This window comes from Mauremys mutica, chromosome 3 (assembly GCF_020497125.1).
Source record: "Mauremys mutica isolate MM-2020 ecotype Southern chromosome 3, ASM2049712v1, whole genome shotgun sequence".
Taxonomy (NCBI): Eukaryota; Metazoa; Chordata; order Testudines; family Geoemydidae; genus Mauremys; species Mauremys mutica.
Window position 1 is genome coordinate 103,105,954 of NC_059074.1, and position 23,379 is coordinate 103,129,332.

The window sequence follows — 23,379 nt, forward strand, 5'->3', positions numbered from 1 at the left end:
GGTGGCAGGGTCCATAAACTGAGGAACACCACAGGTGTCTGAGCTGTAACTTGCAGAGTAGCCTGGGAACTTTGCATGTTTCACCATTTTCAAATTGTGACTCATTTATGTATCAAAAAAAAAGTTTTCTGGAGCTCATCGGACACCCACTATCTCTGCTAAAAGGGGGAAGGCAAGCTGCAGCAACAGGCACAGTCCAGGTCCCGGCAGCAGCAGGAGGAAGGAGAGTAAAAATCCCCAGCAGGACTGCATGACAAACTCCAGCAAAAATCAGCCTCCTACACCAGCAGCAACACAAACCCAAACAAACAATGATTCGTCCCTTACAAACTGCTGGGCTTCACTCCCTTCGTTTTGGTTTTTCAGTGTAAACCCTGCTGAACCAGAGCAAACTAAAACTAAACAAGCAAACAAGAAACAGGTGCACTTTGAGCTGGGGACATTTCCCCCTTCCACTGAATGAACTACTCACACACACACACAGAGCTCAGAGCAACACAGAGTCAGCCTCACACCACACAGAATCACACGTATGACTCCCTCCCAGACACACACACACACACAATGATACACACACACACAGCTCTATCCAGCCAATCCTACTCCACCGCCACGCAGGCACATTCAGACCCCCGGGAGATTCAGACCCACCACACCCCGCACAGGCTTGCAGAAGCAGGACCCCCGCACCCCACCCACAGCTGGACCCCCTGTCCCTCGCACCCGCGTGCCAGGGACGCACCCCCGAGTGGGGGCTCCTCTCAGGCTGTGGCCATTCGGCTGGGGGACATGTCACAGCATGGGGGCTGGGAGCCTTGCTCTGAAATGCACCCAGCTCAAGTCCTCCCTCCTCTAGTGTGGGGGTTGTTTAATTACTACACAGTACTTTCGCATCAACCCCCCGGAGAGCTGGCGCGGGGCAGCGGGGGCAGAGAGCGGCCCCTCTTAGCTCTGCTGCCCAGGGACGACTTGTGTGTGTGTGGGGGGGGGAGTCATGGGGACTTGATGCTGCTGAGCGGGGATTGTGCAGCAAAAGGCGCCTCTCCTGCTGCCGCCTCTCTCCCCTGTGCCCCGCTCCTGGCCGCCGCCGTCGCGCGGGCTCCCAGCCACGCAGAGGGAGAGGCGGCACGGCTGGAAGCGGCTCCTCAGCCAGCCGGGGACCCGCAGGCACAGCAGTAAACCCCAGCGGCGCTGAGAGGCGTGCTCGGAGAGCGCTTGCGCACTCGTAGGGGCGCCAGATTTGGCGGGAGGGGGAGTGTCCAAAAAGCCCTTTGTTTGATGGCATCTCTGTTTACAGAGTTTACTCTTTAATCTCAACCTGTTTCCTCCTCCTCCTCCTGCTGCTCCTGAAAACTTCACTGTGCGGCGGTGGAGCACTTTTAAGCAGCACAGAAAGCAAAGCACTTCAGCCAGCACAGGTCCCCCCTTCCTCCCCCAGTGGCTAGTCCCAGGATGGCCAGGAGACCCAGGCACAGGTAAACTCTTTGCAGCATGAAAGCATTTGTGTGTGTGTATGTTTAATAGCCTATGGATAGAGAGGTTTATTTGGGTTATTATTATTTTTTTGTTAGTTTTTGCAGGAGTGGTTTGCCAGATCCCCCCCACTCCTGTCAGACTGTGCACAGGGAAGGGGAGAGGGAAACCTAAACAGAACCTGCAAGACGAAATGAATAGCATATTAGGAATCCCCCCCACTGCCTACTCTACCACCCCCACTTTCCCCCCCTGCCAAAAAAAGACTCACGATGTTGGGAAGATTGCAATTTGCGGTGCATTTTGCAAGTTGCCCAGACAGAAATTTCCTAGGACCATGCATGGCGCGCGTGGCTACAAATTAGAAGGGGGGAAAAGCGGGGTGGGGGAACAGGATTCCCACTTGGACTTGTTGCCTTCAGCGATCTGTGCCGAGCTGCTCTGCGGTCTGTTTGGGCTGGAGGAGCTAAGCAGATGGCAGATGTAAGCCCAAAAATGTCGGACTTGTTTAGTGGCTGCAGGTAGTTCATTCCCGTTTCATTCATTCTTTGTGGAGGTGGGATGTCAGGTGGGTGGCAGACAGGCGGCGTGAAAAGGAGGCGCTGGGGAGGGAGCAAACCTTTTTTTTTGTTTTGTTTTGTTTGCAGTTGCAGAGACTTTCTTTTAATGACTCCAGCTCTACCCCGCTCATCTCTCGGTTTATAATTATGCCCTGCAAGGCTTTTTTTTTTTTGTAATGCACACGCCGCTCCGCACATGTCGGAGCCCGAGCAAGCTTTTCAGCAGCGCGATGAGAGCAACTCTTAGACTTTGGCAGGAGGGGGGTGGGGTGGGGAGAGAAGAAGGAGAGAGGGGCGTTTGGCAGCAGCTGTCATGTGGGCTACTCCCGTTGCTGTTTTCCTCCTCTTGGGGAATGGGCTGTTGCACGGGACAAGGGCAGGGGGACAGCAGACCCCGAGCTGTGTTGTGGTGGCGGGGGGGGGGGAGTACTGGGGGTGACTGATCCCTGCTGCTCCCTTCCCTCTGGCGGGCGGCGTGCTGCGAACTGGAAGGGAGAGGTCTGAGCGCCTTGTGGTTGCTGCTGTTACAGACACACACAGTGCAGGAGGATTGTTTTCTAATTATCTCTGGACTGGCGGTCGGACACGTGGAGAGTCTCTTTCTCCTTTCTGTCCAGCACCCCGCACACACACACACAGGGCTTGCGACAGAAAAGCAAATCCCCTCCCCCGCAGTTTTTCCCTCTTGTGACCGATCGCTGGCTTTAAAAAAAGGTTTAAATTGCCCAGAGTATGAAATCCAGAAGGAGGCTCGGGGTGGGGGTTCGGTGCAAACTAGGCTGTTACTTGAGTATGAGAGAGCGAGTGTGTTACTAGGACGGACGGGCTATGAATTACTCATCCTGTCCTTCCAGAGAGAGAGAGAGACACAGTCACCGTGCATGAGACACAGTCACCGTGCATGTGTCTCCGCCTCGCTTGCGCCTCCCTCTTGAGGCTAAAAGGGAGGTGGTAGAGGTGGGGGGTGAGAGCCCAGTGGGTAGTCTGTATTTTATTTTGACTTTGCAGAGTGGCGGAATGAGCGTGTCAGGAGTGGTGGAGGAAGCCAGGCCTGCAAAACGAAAGGGTCAGTTGCTCTTTACAGGAACTGAATGAGCGGGAGAGCCGGGAGGAAAGTGGAGCTGCTTAGCAGGTTTCAGCATGGTCCTTCCTAGCCCGAGTGGTGGTGGTGGTTCGTGCTCGCGGAACGCCAGATACTTTCCCTCTGGTTGCGAAGGGGATGCGCTGGTGCGAGAAGGGAAACTCTAGATTACTGCTCCGTGAAGTGCTCTGAAAGGAGATATCGGCAAGGTGGATTAGTCAAAACAACGAAAGTGGATTCCCCTCGGTTGTTTGTGCCCAGTTTCTTCAATCACAGTAGCAAGTCATTTCCTCTCCACCCCCACCCCCTTTTTTATCATTGCACAATTTGGTTTCCTTGACAAAAATGTAGAGTATTTAAACAGCACTGAAAACTAGCTTGTGGGGCATCATTAACCCTTTCACTTAGTCCACTCCACTGGTAATTAGCAAGCGCATTTGTTGTTGGGGCCAGATTGTGATCAGGCAGATATTTAAAAAAAATGTTTCAGGTATATGTTAGAAACCAGATTTGTTAAATATGGTGCAGATCATCCTATAACACCCCCCCCCCCCGCCGAATTTTCCTGCCAGAGGAGACAGAGTGGGAGTTACTCATTCTGTATGTCACAATAAGGTCCTTCCTAGGTAAGGGAAGAATTTAGATTATAAACATTACAATAAAATGTTAACCTTTTCATCAGTAATCTTCTACTCCAGTTTCACATGTGCCATGTCCATTGATGTACCTGGAACATTTGGCAGCACTGGAGATGTCACCCTGCTGGCTATACTTGGTACTTTCAATATCAGTGACACCAATTTTCAAAATGATACATGGGTATTTAGCTACAAAACTTCTTTTAACATTAAAAGCAGTCACACAATTGTCTCCATGTGTCATTTAGAAAAGAAAATCTAACTTTTAAAAAAATAAAAGCAAAGACATAGGACGCTGCAACCTTTATTCACATAAGTAGGCCTATTGTAGTCAGTGAGACTACTACTGTGAATAACTACTCTTTTGAGTTGAAGGATTGGGTTGAGTTGAAGTCACTAGCTATTCCTAAATATTCCACATGTCTTTGTGAGTGAACTATCTAGTCCAGTGGTTCTCAAACTTTTGTACTGGTGACCCATTTCACACTGCAAGCCTCTGAATGTGAGCCCCCCTTCTAAATTAAAAACACTTTTAAAAATATTTAACTCTATTATAAATGCTGGAGGTGAAGTGGGGATGGGGATGGAGGCAGACAGCTCAGGCTACTCCCCATGTAATAACCTCGCAAGCCCCTGAGAGGTCATGACCCCCAGTTTGAGAACCCCGATCTAGTCACATGTGCCACCTTACCTAGGCACAGTGGTAGTAAATTAAGAAAGGAATTAGCAGACTTGTTTTGTCAGTTTGTTAGCCATTTGGGACTTGTTCTCAAATAGGCCACATGCATCACTGCAGATGCTGAAAAACCTCTTAAATAGTGATTTTCCTTGATATACAACATGTGCCAGAAGACAGGGCTGAAGACTTGATGTTATTTTAACCTAATATACTTTCTTTTAAGCTTTTTGATTGCTTGAATTTTGGTGGTACTTGCATCATGGCTAGCAACCTGTACATTGAACTTCAGCTTAAAGCCCCCTGTGCCCCCCCACAAAAAAAACTCTGAAAAACAAGTTTAACAGGAGGAATAGTGTCTGATACATCCTTAATTGAAGTGTTGTTAGTGTGGATTTATTAATATGGCTGTTTATCAAAAAAAGGTTTTTTAAATTTTATCTAAAGATTTTTCCATATATCATGATCATTAGTCAAATACTACATTGTTTTTTTTGTAGTACTGTAGATGTCATCTCTTTGTTGAAGTTTCAAAAGTGATGTTTATATCTTAAAGTTGGAAATAATACTTGACCCAACAGAAAGACAACTCCTGTTGCAAAACACTTCAATTTTAGCTAGCGGGATAGGGTGAGTGCTGTTTGTGAAAACAGTAATAGATTCCTTTTTACCCATAGATAGCCTCTGGGGAAATCCCTTAGTCATGAATTAGGTGAGGACTAGAGTATTTCAAAAACAGTATGAAGTATTTAGAAATGGGATAGAGGTAGTAAAGTTAGCAAAATACTCAGTATAAGGAGACTTGATCATTCATGTGGTTACTATGGAGATCTTATATTGTACTTGTCTTCAGCTTTGTCTATACTCGATCATGAACTGTGACATATTTGATAAGAGTTTATTTACAAAATAGTGTGATCACTTGATGGCCTTTATTTTAATTAGTTTTGAAAAACCTGTGCCCTTCAATATTTTTGGTCTTCTAATCCCAAAATGATGACTAAGTATATTATTGAATAATTTTACAATTTTTATATTTGTACATAAAATACCATTTGGGAATTATGTAACCAGCTACTTCATCAAATATATGAAAACATTAAGCAATCTTCAAAATATGTAGCACGAGTTAAAGATTTTGCATATGCACTTGTGTAGAGGACATAGCCTCTTGTTCTTTTTATTGTCCTAAACATTGTATTTTAATTTGAAACTTTCATTGGTTGAAAGGCTGCCAAGTGTGTAAGTTGCCACTGATCTAAGAGTCTGAGCAGGTCTAAACATGTACAGTAATAAGAAGGTTGCCAGCCCTTTGCTTGTATCTGTGGATACCAAAAACAGCAGAACCAGTTCAGAATAGTAGAACAGAATGCAGAACAAAATCTTGTTGTGCAAGTTTTCAAACTTTTATCTGTATAACCTTTGTAAAGATTGTTGTTTTTCATATATTTTGTAATTCAGTAACGTAAGTCTTCATGTTCCACTCTAAGTCACCTCCTGTTTCTTTTTGTAGTATATATAGTAGTGATGATGACGATGAAGATGTTGAGATGTATGATCATGACTACGATGGTCTGCTTCCTAAGGCTGGAAAACGTCATTTAGGAAAAACCAGGTGGACCCGTGAAGAGGTAAATAAAGGCTCACTTACTACATTTGGGTTAAAAAGAGAGAGAAAATGGGTCAGAGTCTTCTGTCAGATGCAGATTTCATTAGATATCAAGTTCAGCGTGAATCTCATTCATATGTATGAGGGCAGAATTTGGCTATATACATAATTAGATGTAACTTTGAGGGTTGTTGTTTTTTAAAAAACAAACTGTTTAAATACTGATCCTTGACTCCAGCAAGACTGTTATACAGGACAGGTGTTCAAACTACTGTATTAAGCTGTCAGGATACAACACTTTTAAAGTTACCTGTAGCAATGTTTGATTGTTACTGCTGGCTCTTTTGTTTGAAAATGGTTGCTATGTGAGAAATGACGTCTATTCGGTATCTTAACAGCAGCAAACAACTGTGGTACAAACTTCTGCACTCTTATTACAAATAAGTGGATCATCTGAAGTTTGTGTTTTAATAATGTAGTTGTGATTCCATGGGGCAGTAACTAAAATCTGGAAGAAACGTCTATTCTGTACCACAAACTGACATTAAAGATGTTTTCCCCTTTTCAAAGACTGAATATAAGAGAGTATGCTTTGGTAGCTTTTAGTGCTCCTGTGTCTATTTTCTGTGCAAATTATAGTAATAAAAAGTTCATTTACAGGGGTGGATAATCCATGGTCATTTACAATGGTTTAATTTTTGTGTGAAATGTGTTAATTCAGTTATTTGAATGATATTTGGGCTTGTTCAACACCAGTGATTCATACTGATATGTAAACATTAGCAGACCACTTCATGTACGGTTTTTTAAAAGCTTGAATTGCCATTACAGTACCTTTGTCCTTCTTGATGTTTTGAATTGGCTGGTTTTGGTCTTTAGGGCCTACATTACTGGACTTTCCTTTTAGGATATTGGTCCAAATTCTCTGATGATGAAAATATTCAAAACTCCTTTGAAGTAAATGGAGTTTCACCCATTTAGGAGTTTTGCCCATTTACACAAGCAGTAAATATGATGGATTACTTGCGTTATGCATTCAGTATAGAATCTTATGCAGTATTGTGATTAACATTGCCCTTAAAATCTTTAAAGCTTTTTGAAAACAGCCTAAGGCGGTATGGCACCTGTATCCTATTGAATTTCAGTGGACATTGGACACCTAACTCCTTTAGACTTCCTTGAAAATACCACCCCAAAAATAATTCTTATGCAGTATTGTGATTAACATTGCCCTTAAAATCTTTAAAGCTTTTTGAAAACAGCCTAAGGCGGTATGGCACCTGTATCCTATTGAATTTCAGTGGACATTGGACACCTAACTCCTTTAGACTTCCTTGAAAATACCACCCCAAAAATAATAATTTAAATTGCCTTAGCTGGTAAAATACAGATCAGCATAATTTGCATAGTCCAGAAGCCCAGAAAATATATTTAAGTTCCTGCCCATAACCAAAGAAAAAATATCTGCTGAATGAGGAGGTGTATTTGGCAAGAAAAAAAGCATAATCAGGCCAGACACTTCCCTTTTATGTCAGTACTGGATCCCTGAAAGAAGTGGATCCATAAAAATTTAGCAACGTGGAGTATTTTCTTTTTTTACGTTAGCTTGACGGATATATTTTAGTTGCAGCACTAAGTGATTGGAGCATTGATGATGTTGTCTTTATGAAAAACTAGGATGAAAAACTAAAGAAACTTGTGGAACAGAATGGTACAGAAGACTGGAAAGTTATTGCCAATTTCCTTCCTGTAAGTGGGCATTGTTTCTGTTTTCGTTTGTAGAGATGATAGCTCTTTATCACCCATTTTCAAGTAAGGGACGGGGCAGATTTTATTTCTTAACTACATTTTCATGTGATATGAAGCCCCGCACAAATGGGAACTTAAGATATTCAACAAGGCATCTTACTGTATTATAGCTGCATTTCTTAACTTTTATGCTCAATTTTATTTCTCTCACTACTCATCTCAGATGGCTGAGGGAAAATGTAAAAAGACTTTTTGGGGGATTTGTTATAGAACAGATGGTTGATCTGTGAGTGAAACAAAAATGTCTTAGCTTTGATCAATAGTAAATGCTGCTTATAAAATATGAGATCCCTTTTGTGATCTCTTACTGTTGTTCAAATTCTACAGATAACATAACACGTATTCTTTAAAACTATCTTTAATAGATGTTAAAGGATAAGTTTGTTTAGTTACCATGATACAGTGACAATTATGGAAAAGATGCTTTTCTAATTTAATGTGCAGAGTACTTACCAGCCATTGATTGCTGAGGACCCTCATTTCAGTCTTGTCTCAGTCATTCCCATATAGCTTCATTGTATTAATTGTATGAGATACATAGAGGGTCTGTTTGGGGAGCAAGTGCACCTAGAAAGAAATATTGCAATTCTTTCATATTTGAGAAGTGATTAATTTGTATGTTTTATGTGCAATTAGAATCGGACAGATGTGCAGTGCCAGCATCGGTGGCAGAAAGTTCTAAATCCTGAACTTATCAAAGGTCCATGGACTAAAGAAGAAGATCAGCGGGTAATCAACTTTTTCCTTCAGCCTCATATTTTAAATAATACTTAAAGATAGGCCCAATACCGCAGTCATAACTGAGATAAAACTCATGTAGACTTCAATGACTTCAGTGGGAGTACTGCCTGAGGAAGGATTTGAAGACCGGTCCCAATAATATCAATACTTAGCATTTATATAATGCTTCCTGGTACAGTTTCAAAGTACTTGATTTGTGTAGAGCAGTTAATACTTTAACGCTGCAAATCTAAATGTACGCTAGAAATGCCTTTGATATTACCAAAGCCTTTTCCTTTTGGGTAAATATATAAATAGAAAATACGAAGCAGTGCCTACACCTCTGCTCTACTACAGCGATTTTGAGAAATTTCATTGAAAATATTGCAGCATCACAGAATGATTGCACTAATTCATTATGTAACACTAAAACATGGGCGGTTCTTGTGTGTTTCTTTGAAGGTGATAGAACTTGTGCAAAAATATGGCCCAAAGCGCTGGTCTGTTATTGCCAAGCACTTGAAGGGGAGGATTGGAAAACAATGCAGGGAGAGGTGGCACAACCATTTGAATCCAGAAGTAAAGAAAACCTCCTGGACTGAAGAAGAAGATAGAATTATTTACCAGGCACACAAGAGGCTGGGAAACAGATGGGCAGAAATTGCAAAGTTGCTGCCTGGACGGTAATGACATATAGTAGCCCTTAAATAGGGAAAAGAAGGTTTTGAGTCTGAGCAGTCTGTACACTGAAAGAATTTCATGTTATAAACCAAAATGCTTTGAGCCAAATCCTAGTGCCATTGATCTAAATAGGACCAGGTATATGGAGAAATATTTTTTAAAGTATTTGCCACTGGATGAAGAAATAGTAACCATAGCAAATCATCAGGGCTTTCCTAAGTGTGGGTCTAGTCTTGTTTGTGTTGGAGTATTTGTCAAAACTTCTGTTGACTTAATGGTGCAAGATCAGACTCTACAAGTAAAACTAAGTTCACATTCAGCTAAAGGGACACAGTCAACTGAAATCCAATCAGTATTTTTAACAATGAATTAAAAGTTGTTTCACAATCTATACCTGCCCCAGGGTCCCAGACAGTTTTGATGGCTTTACATTAATATTTTCCCCATATTTTAAAGTGTTTTATGTGAATGATCCAAATACAAACTAAGGGAAACTGACTAACTAAAACTGCAATCCTGAAAACCCTTATGTAGAATGAGTAACTTTATTCATATGAGTTGTTCTATTGGCTTCAATGGGACTACTCATCTGTAAGTGTGCAGGGTTGGGGTCTTACTGACTTTGCAGGGGTAACAGTGAAAGTGCCCAAACACAAAGTACTGTCAAATATACAAAATAAACAAGCAATATTGTTGTCCCTCTAGACTCCAGTAGTTGGTAAAACATCTCCAAGACACACGTGTGATGGCCTTTTTTGGCTGGAGAGAAGAACCACAGATAGGCTTGTCATTTGGAGAGCATTACAATCTCATTGCAGCCTTCCTTGTACCACAGACACCCACAGTTAATAACACTGGGTGACAGTGAAGTAAAGGCTTTCAGATAAAGGAGTTATATTTGAGTTACACCAAGACCTGATTTTAATAATACAGTTCTCATAGCTTTTGTCTAATCACACAATTGAATACTTGAAACAGTTTGTTTTCTGAAATTAAAAAAACTTTCCCTAATAACCGCTCAGTTGCCCAGTTATGAAATTCGCTTGTAGGTTAACTGTTTCACTGCTGGTTCCTGCACTTTCTCTGTACAGTAATAGAATGCAGCAAAATTCCATTGGAATGTTAATGCTTCAAAAAAATAATGGTGCATGAAGCAACCTGGAAGTTGGGTTTTGCGCCACATGCCAGTTGCTTCACCTAGTGGAGATGAGGTAGACCTCAAGTGATTAATTTCTTACAGTGAGATATAATTGAAGAGAAACATCAGAACTGGATCCATAAATCCTATTCATAGTAGAGATCCGTGCATCTTATCCCATACATTCTTATGGTGAAAATTCCCACTGGTAGTTGATTTCAAAGTGCAATGACCTGAGAAAGAGCTGATCTGTATTTGGAATTGTTAAAAATCTGTGCTTAAGAAGTATGGGTTAGTAGGAGGAGGGTAGAACACCTTTCTGTGTTACAGGCAGCATTGAATTATAACAGATTTATTGAGGACTCTTAGAAATGCTCTATGCTAACTACATTTTCCAGTCAACTAACTTTAATTTGAATTATAGAGACAAGGTGGGTAAGGTAATATATTTTATTGGATCAACGTCTTTGGGGAGAGAGACAAGCTTCCAAGCCACACAGAGTTCTTCTTCAGGTCCAGAATTCTGTGTGGCGCGAAAGCTTGTCTCTCTCACCAAAGACGCTGATCCAATAAAAGATATTACCTCACCCACCTTGTCTCTCTTGTCTTGGGACTGACATGGCTACAACTACACTGAATTTGAATTGAAAGTTCTATTTGAAAAAGTCTTTATATGCATGTATTCCTCTGTAGAACTGATAATGCTATCAAGAACCACTGGAATTCTACAATGCGTCGAAAGGTTGAACAGGAAGGTTATCTTCAGGAGTCTTCCAAAGCCAACCAGTCATCATTAGCTGGAAGTTTTCAGAAAAGCAGTCACTTAATGGGATTTGCTCACACTCCACCTTCTGCACAGCTTCCAGCAGCCACCCAACCCCCAGTTAACAATGACTACTCCTATTACCACATCTCTGAGCCACAAAATGTAAGCTGCTGAAAACTTTTTGTTGAATATGTAGATCTGTGATTAAGCTCTCTGCTTTGAAATGGATGAAGAATTATGCTTTTGTTATCGCTTTAGCAGATGGACTGGAAGAATGAGGACAAATAAGGAATGCCGATCTTAGACACTCAGGCCCTGATTCCACAAGTCATTTAAGCATGTGCTTAACCTTCAGAACATGCTTATGTTCCATTGACTTCAATGGGACTACACATGCATAAAGTTAAGCAAGTTCTTTTCAGAACTGAAATATCATATACTACAGTAATGGGCATGCATAACCCTGAAATAGGTAAATCTGCTTTCATACCTTTGTGCTACAGCATTCTAACATCTTAATTTTTAAAACAAACTAACCAACTATAATGCATATGAAATAGCATTTCTTTTGGTGGTGAGTATTGCACTTGTTGAAATTCAACTATACTTGGGCCTGATTCTGCAGTCCATTTTTATGTGACTCTCTCAATATTTGTTCTGTTTGAGTAGTTAATTATTACTGTTTTTTAATCCAAATCCTTTCATGCTAATAACTAATAAGAAAATTATTGCTACCTTTAAACACAATTGTGTATGGATTGCAGTGGGGTTTTAGATTGTAATAAAATGTATCTGCTTCCCATTTGCACTTCAGTTTAGAAACATTTAACAAGCATAACTTTCTTTGAATTATTCATCCATTCTCAGAACTGGTGGGTGCTTCTTATTTGAATGTCTTTCCTCCTCTGATGCTTAGTGTCGTATTTACTCATTAAAAGCTGCTCAGTTTTCTTGCAAGTTAGAAGAGAGAGGTTTTATGGATTTTAAATGTTCAGTGTAAGATGCAGGAGTAGTGCTTGAGTTTAACCCAAACACACACTGCAGCTTGCATAATGGAATTAATAACTTTGAGTGTCTTTTGTGTTTTGGCGTAGGTCCCTGGTCAAATCCCATATCCAGTAGCACTGCATGTAAATATTGTCAATGTCCCTCAGCCAGCCGCTGCAGCTATTCAGGTAGATAGTTTAAAGATCATTTCACGAGTCAATTTGTTAAGCATTTGATATGGAAGTTAAAATGCAAATTTTTACCTTGGAAAAAACATTTTTAACATTCTGAGTGATGGAGAGAGAAAATGGGGAAGGGGAGGGAGTTCTGACATAGCTAATAATCAGTTCTTTCGAGGTAAATTTGAAACACATTAGCTGACATTTAGTGTAATGTCTTTCACTTTTTCTATGTTTGTATTGAAATTCAGGAGGGATTTTTACAGTGGAGAACACAATTGACATTTGTTTTACCTCTGAGGCTAATTTGGCTGTGATACCACAGGACGGCAAGCCATAAGCATTTTAGTTGCAACATCCAGACCTTTATCTTTTCTTTTCCCTTAACTCTTAATTGCAGAGACACTATAATGATGAAGACCCTGAGAAAGAAAAACGAATAAAGGAATTAGAGTTGCTACTAATGTCGACTGAGAATGAACTGAAAGGGCAGCAGGCATTACCAGTAAGACTGTCACTGTGTGCTTGGATGGAGGGATAGCAGCTTTACCCCAGTGCTTGTCTTTTTACCTTTTTACTCCCCCTCTGGCTGTGACACTAATCAAGGCTCTATATTTCCATTTTAAAAGAATGAAACATAGCACATATTTAATATGCATTTGCTTTATAAATTTATGTATGTTACAGTACTAAACAATTTGCAGGTATTTTTACGTTTGCAAAGTCAGCGGGAGCAAGTTTGGGCTCTGCATTTTACCACAAGGGTGATAACATTAAAGTTAACAGAGTAAATCCCACCTGATCTGATATTACTGGGGATGTGTGTTTCTGAAAGTGTGCAATGGTTCATGTAATGAAAATGTAGTGCCTGTTCATTAGATTTTTCCTCTCTATTGCATTCCTTACTTCAGCTGTGTATTACATACTTCGTAAACTTCAGACTTGGTGCATGTTTGATAATTTGTTTTACTTTTCTGTGAATAATGTTAGAACCTTTAGCTGCATGTATGCAACCCATGCTGGCTATTACTGAATTCTCACATTTTGTCATGCATAGGTGGTAAAATAGATAAGTAGCTTATTCTATGTAATAATATAGTTAAAGCAAATAAACCAAAATCATCCTAGAACATAAGTGATAGCCAGCAGATACTTTTATGAGTAATTTTTTCTGGTTAATAATAAAACGATTGTGTGCATGATGTGTTAGTTTGGCCACTTTTAACTTTAGTTAATGTTTTGCAATTTCTTCTGTTGCATGATCACACTGGAAAGAAACTTCTGTTAATTTGCTCTTCTGCTTTCCTAACCACGTTGATTTGACAGCCTCTTCATTGCATTGGTGTAAGCTGTAGTGTTAGACAGGGATAGAAGAAGATGAGATATGCAAACAAAAGCAACTCTAACTCTTAAATCCTTTAGCCTCTTATCGAGCTGAGTGTTAAGCAGGGAATTCTTGCCAATTCTTGCTTCACACAGCCAAAGATTTGTAGATTCTTTATGGGACTTTTGGAGTAACATAGTAGTATGAATTTATTGGATATACAGTATATATGCCCATGATACCTAATACTGGATCTAAATAATGAGGTACTTTCAAGATAAATAAAATGTACCATTACAAGGTCTTGCATTGATGAAAGGAAACATCTTGACAATTGTTTCATAGGCGTAAGTTTTTAAGATGATGCAACTACTTTTATCTTTCCTCCAGCAGCATCTGACACCTTGTGCAATTTCATTGCTAAGTTCCTTCTGCCTTTTTTCCCTCCTTTTTTTTTTCTTCTTCCCTTAGACACAGAACCACACATCAAGCTACCCAGGCTGGCACAGCACCACAATTGCTGACAATACCAGAACTAATGGCGACAGTGCACCTGTTTCCTGTTTGGCGGAGCATCACCATTGTACTCCATCTCCACCAGTGGATCATGGTTGCTTACCTGAAGAAAGCGCATCCCCTGCAAGGTGCATGATCGTTCATCAGAGCAACATCCTGGATAATGTTAAGAATCTCTTAGAATTTGCAGAAACACTTCAGTTAATAGATTCCGTAAGTAGAACTATCAGTTCAGGTGAATTTGCGTGCGTTCTGGGTGTAAGGGGAGTGGAGCTGGGAGCTCCCTATATTTATTTCTATTTTCTGAACAACATAAATGCAAGATTTGAAACTTATTTTTAAAGTAACACATGGTTGTTTGTATCAAGTCCCAAAGAGTGATTTAATCTTATATAATATGTGGATTTCTTTTATTTTTTTCCTCCTTGTGTGTGTGGGAGGAGTAATTTTTGGCAAACTACAAAATTCAGTAGTTTAAATGGACTCTTAATAATACACTCTCTCTTAAAATGAAATCAAATTAGAGATAACAAAACCAGCTTAATGGTATAAGTGATACTCAATTATGACAAAAGTGTCAGGAGTCTGTAGGCGTATGTATGATTTGTGCACGCTTCTATATGCTTTTCTGGAATTCTTCCTTGCTGCGGGACATAGCATCAATAGCTGCCTCTTTTCAAAGCTTAACTAGATTGCATGGCATATTTAAAGAACTGGAAACCTTAATTTAATACTGAGTGGCTTACTGCATTTAACATTGGCCTTTGTTCACTGTGATTTCTGGGTATGTCAGTTGAAATAGAGCTATTACATTGAAATGAGTTGTTAGGTGTCATCTTAATTTATAACAAGTAGGGTGCACATTTCAAACTTTGCTACACTCATTCAGCATGTAGTTGCAAGCATGCTGGTTAGAGAGAGGATGAGCTTAATTTGGAGACTGATTAACATACTTTTCCATAATACGAAGGTATTATCTCTACACTGATGTAGCTAATAGTGGTCGGACATCACTTGACTCATTGCTACTTTCAGGAATTTGGTTTCCAGCACCAATGGAATAATATTCAGTTAATATACTCAGTGTATATATTAAAAACATGAGTAAGTGTTCATAATATTACTCAAAAAAACTAGGGTCAAAGTGAATTAAATTGGGAAGGGCTTTTCTGTTGTTGTTGTTACTGGCATATCGTAATGCTGTATTTTCATGAGGTGGCACTATACACTGTCTTATAGTTCCGTGCCTCCCACGTTGTTTCAGGATCCTTCATCATGGGGTGATCTCAGCAGTTTTGAATTCTTTGAAGAAGCAGACACTTCGCCTAGCAAAACTCCCTCAGGCAAAGTCTTACAGCTTCAGCAAAGAGAGGCCAATGCGTGTAGACCTGAAGGACACCCTAGCACAAACTTGAGCAAAATAATGTTGAGTCAGGGTTCTCTTGACTCACCAAAGTCCTTATCTGCCTCAAAATGCAACACAGCTCCGTTGGTCATTCTTCGCAAAAAGAGAGGGCATTCCAGCCACTTAGCCAGAGGCCACAGTAGCTCCTTCATATTTGCTGACGTCAGCAGTTCAACTCCTAAGCGCTCCCCTGTCAAAAGCCTACCCTTCTCTCCCTCGCAGGTAGATCAAGTCTTCCGCACAGATGTTACTAATTCTCAAAAGTCACCAGAGTGTTAACAGTTTAGAAACTAATCCTTTGGAACAAATGACTAATTACTGTTGCACTTGTTGATTTCACTCCATGTTTGAATCTTCTTACTGCTGTTAGTCTTCACCACTGAGTTTAGATTATCAGCAAGCTAACTGTTGATTCTCTTTTTTTTATTGTCTCTTTAATTCTTGGTGGTTTTGAAGGGGAAGATGGTTGTTTGCTTTCTTTTGCTTTTAATTCCTCCAACTACCAGAGTTTAACATTTCTATTCATTGTAACACTTTCCCATCTCTGTCCATTTTCACAGTGTGATTCACTGACCCAGAAAAACCCAAACTCTGTTTATTTAAATAACATGCAGATTGTGAGACAAACTGACAACAGCCAGAAAATTCAAATGATTCTTAGGGTGGGGTGGGACAGGGATGAGGAGAAAATTTGTGTATGAAGGTCACATTTAGAATTTCCTGTCATTTGTTGCTTTGTGTCACAGCTGTACCACTATGTCAGCATGGTTTTTTTCTTTGTGGATTTCTTGGTTTTCTTTTATGATGGTTCTTAAAAAGAGAAAAATAATTTATTGGAGTTTATAAAATGCATTTTATTTATCTAAAGATCTGCTACATTTGCATTTAGGTATGTTTAAATGTATATTATTGACCGATCTAAGTGCATATTTTGAGACGTACTATATTTTTGTATGTGCATCTTTTTAATTTGTCACAAGTAGGCATACTGGGTAATATACATTTTGGCAAAACTCTAACTAACAGAGAAATGATGCCATAGAATCATAAACATTAGAGATGGAAATGTGGTTAAGGCGACATGCTCCCAGTGCAGAATTTTTACCTAAATAATACAACTGTCTCCTTTTCAATCAGTCCAATACTTGCATTTCAGAACATTCAGTGCATTCGTAGCTTGCTATAATTTTCATTTTGTGCTGTGCAAATGGAGTACTCTATTTTCAGAGAGATAACGAGTTCAGTGTCCTATAATAAACACTTTATTTACTAATTTAAAAACGTGCCTAATATCTTTACATAAAGCTTAATGGAATTAAACCACCATACTTATGAGCCAGCTCCTGAAGTCCTTATCTATTTTTACTGAGGCCTTACTTAGGCAAATGGTGATTGAAGTCATTTGCAGTTTATTTGATTAAAAACTGAATAGAGTTCTTAAGATTTAGCTCTGTGAGTATGGTAAATGCTTCTTATTGGAACAGAAAGTAATTTTTGTTCATACTTCCAGCACTAGAAATGCTAATTTTTGCTTCATGATTCTCTCAACCAACTGCTCATGAGTTAACACCCTTATCCTCTAATCAGACACTAATAACCACACATACAAATATATGTGGGTCAATAAAAATAATCTTTTGATTATCTAGAAAGATGATTTTTTTTCATTTTTGCTCAGCAAAACTAACTTTTAAAGGCAAAATCATCATCTACGTGTTCATACTATTTTTTCTTTCCATAATTGCAGTTCTTAAACACCTCAGCCAACCATGAAAATCTGGACCTGGACAATCCTACTTTAACTTCCACTCCACTCTGTGGTCATAAAGTGTCTGTTACAACACCACTTCACAGAGACCAAACTTTTAAACCTCAGAAGGAAAACAATATGTAAGACCTTTTTATTTTAACGTTGTATTTTCACACTCACTGGGGTTTATTTTTCCAGTTTAGGACTCAGCCAGCACAAAATGCTGGATTGTTTGTTACAGTCCTGTTTGTTGATGTGTTTTATTTGGATTTTCTTTAGTTTAGAAAAATACTTGTATTTTTCATTATAGAGTTTCTGAATGGGTAACAATCATGTATATACAGTCAATTTATTAGATTATTGTTTTACATTAAATTAAAACATGTGCTGCCTCCGTAAAAGTAAAATAGCATAGTGTGAACTCATGGCATTATCACAGGATAATATTTAATAAAATCCATCAGTCTTTAACTATAGGTCACTTTTCCATTGAATTATAGAGTCAGAACAAAGATGCTCAAACACATTCTCTGTAACAAATTTTTTCTCTCGCTCATTTTAAAAGTTTCAAAACTCCAGCCATCAAGAGGTCAATATTGGAGAGTTCTCCAAGAACACCTACTCCATTCAAAAATGCACTTGCAGCTCAAGAAATCAAATATGGGCCCTTGAAGATGCTGGTAAGAAAGAAATGGTGATAAAAGTCACTTTGATATTAGTGTGAAGGGGTTGCCTGAGACATAAACTATACATTTTTTTTGCCTTTCAGCCTCAAACGCCAACTCATCTTGTAGAAGACCTGCACGATGTTATCAAACAAGAATCTGATGAATCTGGAATTGTGTCTGGGCTACATGAAAGTGGAATCCCTTTGGTGAAGAAAATCAAACAAGAGGTAAGGCATAAAACTTTTACATGGGGCAACCTAAATCAGTTTCACAGCAAACGGTTCTATCAAAGTTATTTTCAATCAATCATGTGTGTCTTTTTTTCCAGGTGAATTTCAAGATCTTAGTGCCTGAGCTAAATAATAAAATATATGAGCTAAATAATTACTACTAATAATATTAGTAAGACTACATTTTAGTCCTGGGTATTTTTTGTAAAAGTAATGGACAAGTCATGGGCAGTAAACAAAAATTCACGGCCTGTGACCTGTCCATGACTTTTACTATATAACCCGAACTAAAACTTGGGCTGGGGCGGCCGCACGGTCCGGGGGCGCTGTGGGGGCTGGGAAAGGGGTGGCCTGGGACCCCTGCTGGTTCGCGGGGAGGGGTTCAGGGTTGGTGGGGCTTACAGGCTCCTTACCCAGCTCCATGTCCTTGCAGCTCCTAGGGGGAGGGTCAGCCGGGGGGCTCCCGCCACAAGCGCCAACTCCACAGGCTCAGCTTCCATTGGCTGGGAATTGCAGCCAATTGGAGCTGTGGGGGTGGTCGGGCAGAGCCTCCCTGGCCCTTCCGTCTAGCTGTGGAGACATGCTCGTGGGAGCCAGGACCCCTTCAAGGTAAGTGCTCCCCCTCCCCCCCCCACGCACCAACCTCCTGCCCCAGCCCTGAGGCCTCTCCCACACACAAACTGCTGCTGCTGGCCCAGGGGCTGCTTGACTCAGGCAACCCCTGAGCCAGCACTGGCCACTGCAGAAGTCACGGAAATCACAGTCACGGAATCCGTGACTTCTGTGACCTCAATGACATACAGGCAGTCTTAGCTATGAGTACCCAAGTCATCTTCCATTGACTTCATTGGAAGTCTTTCTGTTGATTCCAGTGGGAGTTGGTTCAGGCTATTATAATGTGCATTATTTGCATCTTATAAAGGTAAATTTATCCAGAAATTTGGACTAATTTTTCTAATATTGGTGAAATATATAAAATAACCTAATGGAGGCCAAACTACACAGAGTGACTTAGAAGTCCGGTGGTTTGCAAACATCTCATTACATTAATTTATCATTTATATGAAGTCCCAAAATACATGTTCTGTCACTACTTTTAAAAAAGAATTGCAACTTGTATAAATAACTGAAAGTGGAACTAGTGAATATCTGAATGCACATATTCAAAGATCTGTTATTTTTTAATTGAATATTTAAGACGTTTGGGATGTAAAGAACAAAATTGCTACAAAGGGCTAAACTGTGTCTTTGGATACCTGGACCCTGCAGACCAGTCCAGTTGCTGAGTAACTTAAAGGATAAATATTCTCATGATAAGCTAGACATTGCCTTTTAACACATTGTACCTTTTCTGCTTCCAGGTGGAGTCTCCAACAGGTAAAGCTGGAAACTTCTTTTGCTCAAATCACTGGGAAGGGGAAAACCTGAACACTCAGCTCTTCACACATGCATCTACTATGGAAGATGTGCCCGTATGTACAAGTGTCCAATCTATAGAACTCTTTCTTCATTTTTAATCCAATATTCTTAACGGCAAGAGACAGAACAATTCATTTTTGAACTTCCTAACAGGAAAAGTATTGGTTTATTATGTATGTAGTGCCATCTGCGTGTTTGTGTATTCTACACATATGTGAAAGACAAGGGGCAATTCTGGTCTTAATTAGACCTTTGTGACTCCCACTGAAGGCAGTGAGAGTTGCAGGCATTCAGATATAGGTGTGGCATTCCCGACTGTCTTTGTAAAAGGCATCCACTTAGAAGAGAGCTACCTCTACCTCTATATAAAAGTGACTAAATCACAGAGTTAGAACTGGTAATAGAAAAGAATTTCCACTTGGATCCCATTCTGGCAAAGCACGTGCTTAGCTTTAAACTTCTGAGTAGTTCTATTCAGTTCATTAGGATTGTTCACGTGCTTAAAATAATGCTTAAGTGCTTTATTGGATCAGGGCCTTTCTCTACACTTTATAATGCTGGTCTGTAACCAGACTTCAGGGATGAGAGGGCCCAAGCTCCCTATGCAACAAGGCATACTATTATCCAACATGCAATTGGGGTGGGTCTGTTTTTAAAACACTTAAATGTTGTTCGTGGTCTTTCTAAATTGAGTGTTATGAAAATTCCTCTAAATATTCCCTTTTCCTTTTTTGTTTAGAATCTTCTTACTAGTTCCGTTTTAAAGATGCCAGTGTCAGAACAGGATGAAAGCATTCACAAAACATTTGCCGTACCTAGAAACAGGCCATTGGCTAGTCCGTTGCAGGTAATTGATGTTCAGATATAAATCTCTCTTTATATGTATACTAGACATCTCTTACAGAATGATTTAACAAGTTTTCAGGTGCAGAGAGGTGATATGTTAAGATTAATTGACCAAGGTTTAGCAAACTGAAGGCCTCACTTTATCTGTGCCTCACTTTATCTGGTTGTCCATTCAGTGGTACTCCATACAATATAATGTAGCAGATTGGCACAGTCAAGCTATTCCTTTCTTAGCTGAAAATAAGATGATACCAGAGACGCATGTTTAACTCTACCACTTGAAAACCTCTTAACTCCACAAGTCTTTTGTCCAGCTTTTTGTATCGGTCTCTCTTGACTGTATCAAATGTTTGTATGTTTTACTGTAATTCGAATAAGGCTAGATACAGTAAGTGTTTACATATGTATGTTTTGCCAAATTTTAACAAATAAATTTTTAGCCTTTTTACATTCAAAAGAAACAACATAGGGCCTGATCCAATTAGGTCATGGGAAGTCTTCCCACTGATCTCTGTGTTCTTTGAATCAGGCCCTAGAAAACAACAGTAAACAGTGAGGAAATTGAATAAAACAAGAATAAAGCACTTTACAGATACTGACTAATTAATCTTCCTTCACAGTGTTCATTTTTAAGGTAGATGGCTAAATAACATTGTTCCCCTTTTACAGATGGGGAAAACCGAGGCAGAGATATTTAAGTGATTTGCCCAGTGCCAGAGCGTGCGTCATTATTAGAGTGGGGATTAGAACCCCATAGTTCCTAGTTCTCAGGCATGTGTTCTACAGTATACCACTAATACTCCTCCCGTCCCGCTCTAGCCAGTAATAGCATGATTCAGCATTTATGAATCACCTTTACTTTAATTAATACAGATTAAGAATAGTTTTACAGATAAACAATCTACTTTTGAATTTGCATTAATAGGAATGTTGGTTATTTATTACAGTTCAACAAAGCAGGAAAATCTGCCTTTGATTAATCAGCTCAAACCATGGTGTATAAAGCAGTACATTAAAAGATCATAAATCTGTCCATGTTTCTACATTTCAAATGTTAATAATATGTTAATGTCAGTAGTAGAACTGTGTGAGAATCAGAATTTCTACTTAGCAGGAAATTCCACAGTTTCTAAATTTGTTTTCTTTCCAAATTGGAATGAAAACAAAGAATTTAGAAATTTCCTGCAGAACCAAATTTTTGAAATTTTTTTGCTTTGATCCAATCAAAAGTTTGTTTTGAAGCTGAGTTTTAAATATATATACACATTTAATAATATAAAATAAATTCCTAAGTGAAATTTTGTTTCAAAAAGTGTTCCATTCCATCAATTAAAGGGAACATTTTCACTGTATCAGAATGCTTCTTTTCCATATTCTTTTCTAAACCCAATTTCTTCAAAATCAACACATGCCAGTGCAAAGTTTCAATATGAACCAGAGGTTCCCACATGTTTTTTGCTGCACCCCCGTTCTTCATGGGAGTCACATATAGGCCTCTTCCACAACTCCCGCCCATCTGGGGAAGAAAGTGACTCACTGAGGGCAGCTCATGTACAGAATGGTGGCAGGACCCCAACAGGCACCTCATGCCGGTGGCAGCACAGACTGGAGCAGACTAGGGTCTTCACCCTCCTTGCCCAGAGCCTCTTGTTCCTGCAGGATCCAGAGGATTTAAAATATGCGGGGCTGTGGCCTGCCAGATATCCAGGACAGGACAGGAGAGGGTAGCAATAGGAAGAGCACACAGGGAGTCAGTCAGTCCGCAGTGGCCAGGGAACTGAGGAAGGGGAGAGCAGCAGGCTGCTTCTGGGGCATAGCAGGACTGCGCTTTCTCTTCCCGTCCCCAACCGCTGGGAACTTCCTGCCCGCTCTCCCTGCTGCAGACAGACAGCCACTGCGCCTCTGATAACCTCGTCAAGCCTTTGGAATTGCACCCTCCTCCCCAGTTGGACAATCAGCAGTTTAGACAAAAGAGCATTTTCTGGTGAAAAAGCATTCTGTCCAAAAAAAAAAAAAATTCAGCACGTTCTAGTCAATATGTATAAGATCAGGTTGCGTTACTGAGAGTTGTCTAGCTAAATCCTGAACATGTCTATAGAAAAGTAAACTCCCACTGAATTTTAAGGTTCTAGGGTGATATTTTCCAAAATGCCTAAATGAAATAGGAAACCTGCACCACACTTTCAAAAGACCAGCCTGGGAGCTTAAATTCATAACTTTGTTGGACACTAAAAATCATGGACTGAATAGAGACACTGGATTTATGGCTTATTACAATACTCTGTAATCCACTAACCCCTCTTTTTGTCCTATGACTACAGGGGTGTTAATGGGCCACTCTACATTGAATGGTCCCTTAGAATATGTGCTAACTACTTATGACAGGTTTCAGAGTAGCAGCCGTGTTAGTCTGTATCCGCAAAAAGAACAGGAGTACTTGTGGCACCTTAAAGACTAACAAATTTATTTTAGCATGAGCTTTTGTGAGCTAGAGCTCACTATCTGTTTGCTCTTGCACTTAGCTGTGAGACTTTTAGTACCTTTCCCAGACCTGAAGAAGCGTTCTGTGTAGCTTGAAAGCTTGTGTCTGTCACCAGCAGAAGTTGGCCCAGTAAAAGATATTACCTCACCCACCTTGTCTCCCTAAATGACATAGGAGCAGAAATCCCATTGAAAATCAGCACTTGAGCTCCTTAGGAGTTTTTGAAAATCCCTCCCCTAGTGACTTACGAAACATTACTGTCTGGTAAATGGATATTTTGATATTTGGAAATATTAAATCAAGTTACATTTCCTGTTTTGTCAAAGTACAGTTCTTTATAAATTGTTATCATCCAAGGGACTTATTCTTTTTTTTTTTCTCCTTCCTCTCACCTGTGAGGAGTTTTGCTGTGTCTACAGATT

General features: G+C 40.0%; 1 protein-coding gene across 7 annotated transcripts in view; it reads left to right on the forward strand.

Annotated features, from left to right (window-relative positions):
- The first annotated feature begins 1,348 nt into the window (after positions 1-1,348).
- The window catches only part of MYB (MYB proto-oncogene, transcription factor), a 32,903-nt gene continuing 10,872 nt past the window's right edge, over positions 1,349-23,379 (forward strand). Inside the window, exons 1-15 of one of the 7 annotated variants that reach the window (XM_045008529.1) lie at positions 1,349-1,475; positions 5,942-6,059; positions 7,715-7,786; positions 8,483-8,575; positions 9,029-9,249; positions 11,079-11,313; positions 12,246-12,326; positions 12,718-12,822; positions 14,113-14,370; positions 15,422-15,784; positions 17,310-17,452; positions 17,878-17,992; positions 18,082-18,207; positions 19,572-19,682; positions 20,369-20,476. In XM_045008529.1, coding sequence (XP_044864464.1) covers positions 1,453-1,475; positions 5,942-6,059; positions 7,715-7,786; positions 8,483-8,575; positions 9,029-9,249; positions 11,079-11,313; positions 12,246-12,326; positions 12,718-12,822; positions 14,113-14,370; positions 15,422-15,784; positions 17,310-17,452; positions 17,878-17,992; positions 18,082-18,207; positions 19,572-19,682; positions 20,369-20,476 — 2,172 coding nt within the window. In that variant the 5' untranslated portion in view covers positions 1,349-1,452. Of the gene's footprint in view, positions 1,476-5,777; positions 6,060-7,714; positions 7,787-8,482; positions 8,576-9,028; positions 9,250-11,078; positions 11,314-12,245; positions 12,327-12,717; positions 12,823-14,112; positions 14,371-15,421; positions 15,785-17,309; positions 17,453-17,877; positions 17,993-18,081; positions 18,208-19,571; positions 19,683-20,368; positions 20,477-23,379 lie in introns of those variants that run through there. The other 6 variants (XM_045008532.1, XM_045008528.1, XM_045008533.1 and 3 more) reach the window with 6 other exon arrangements.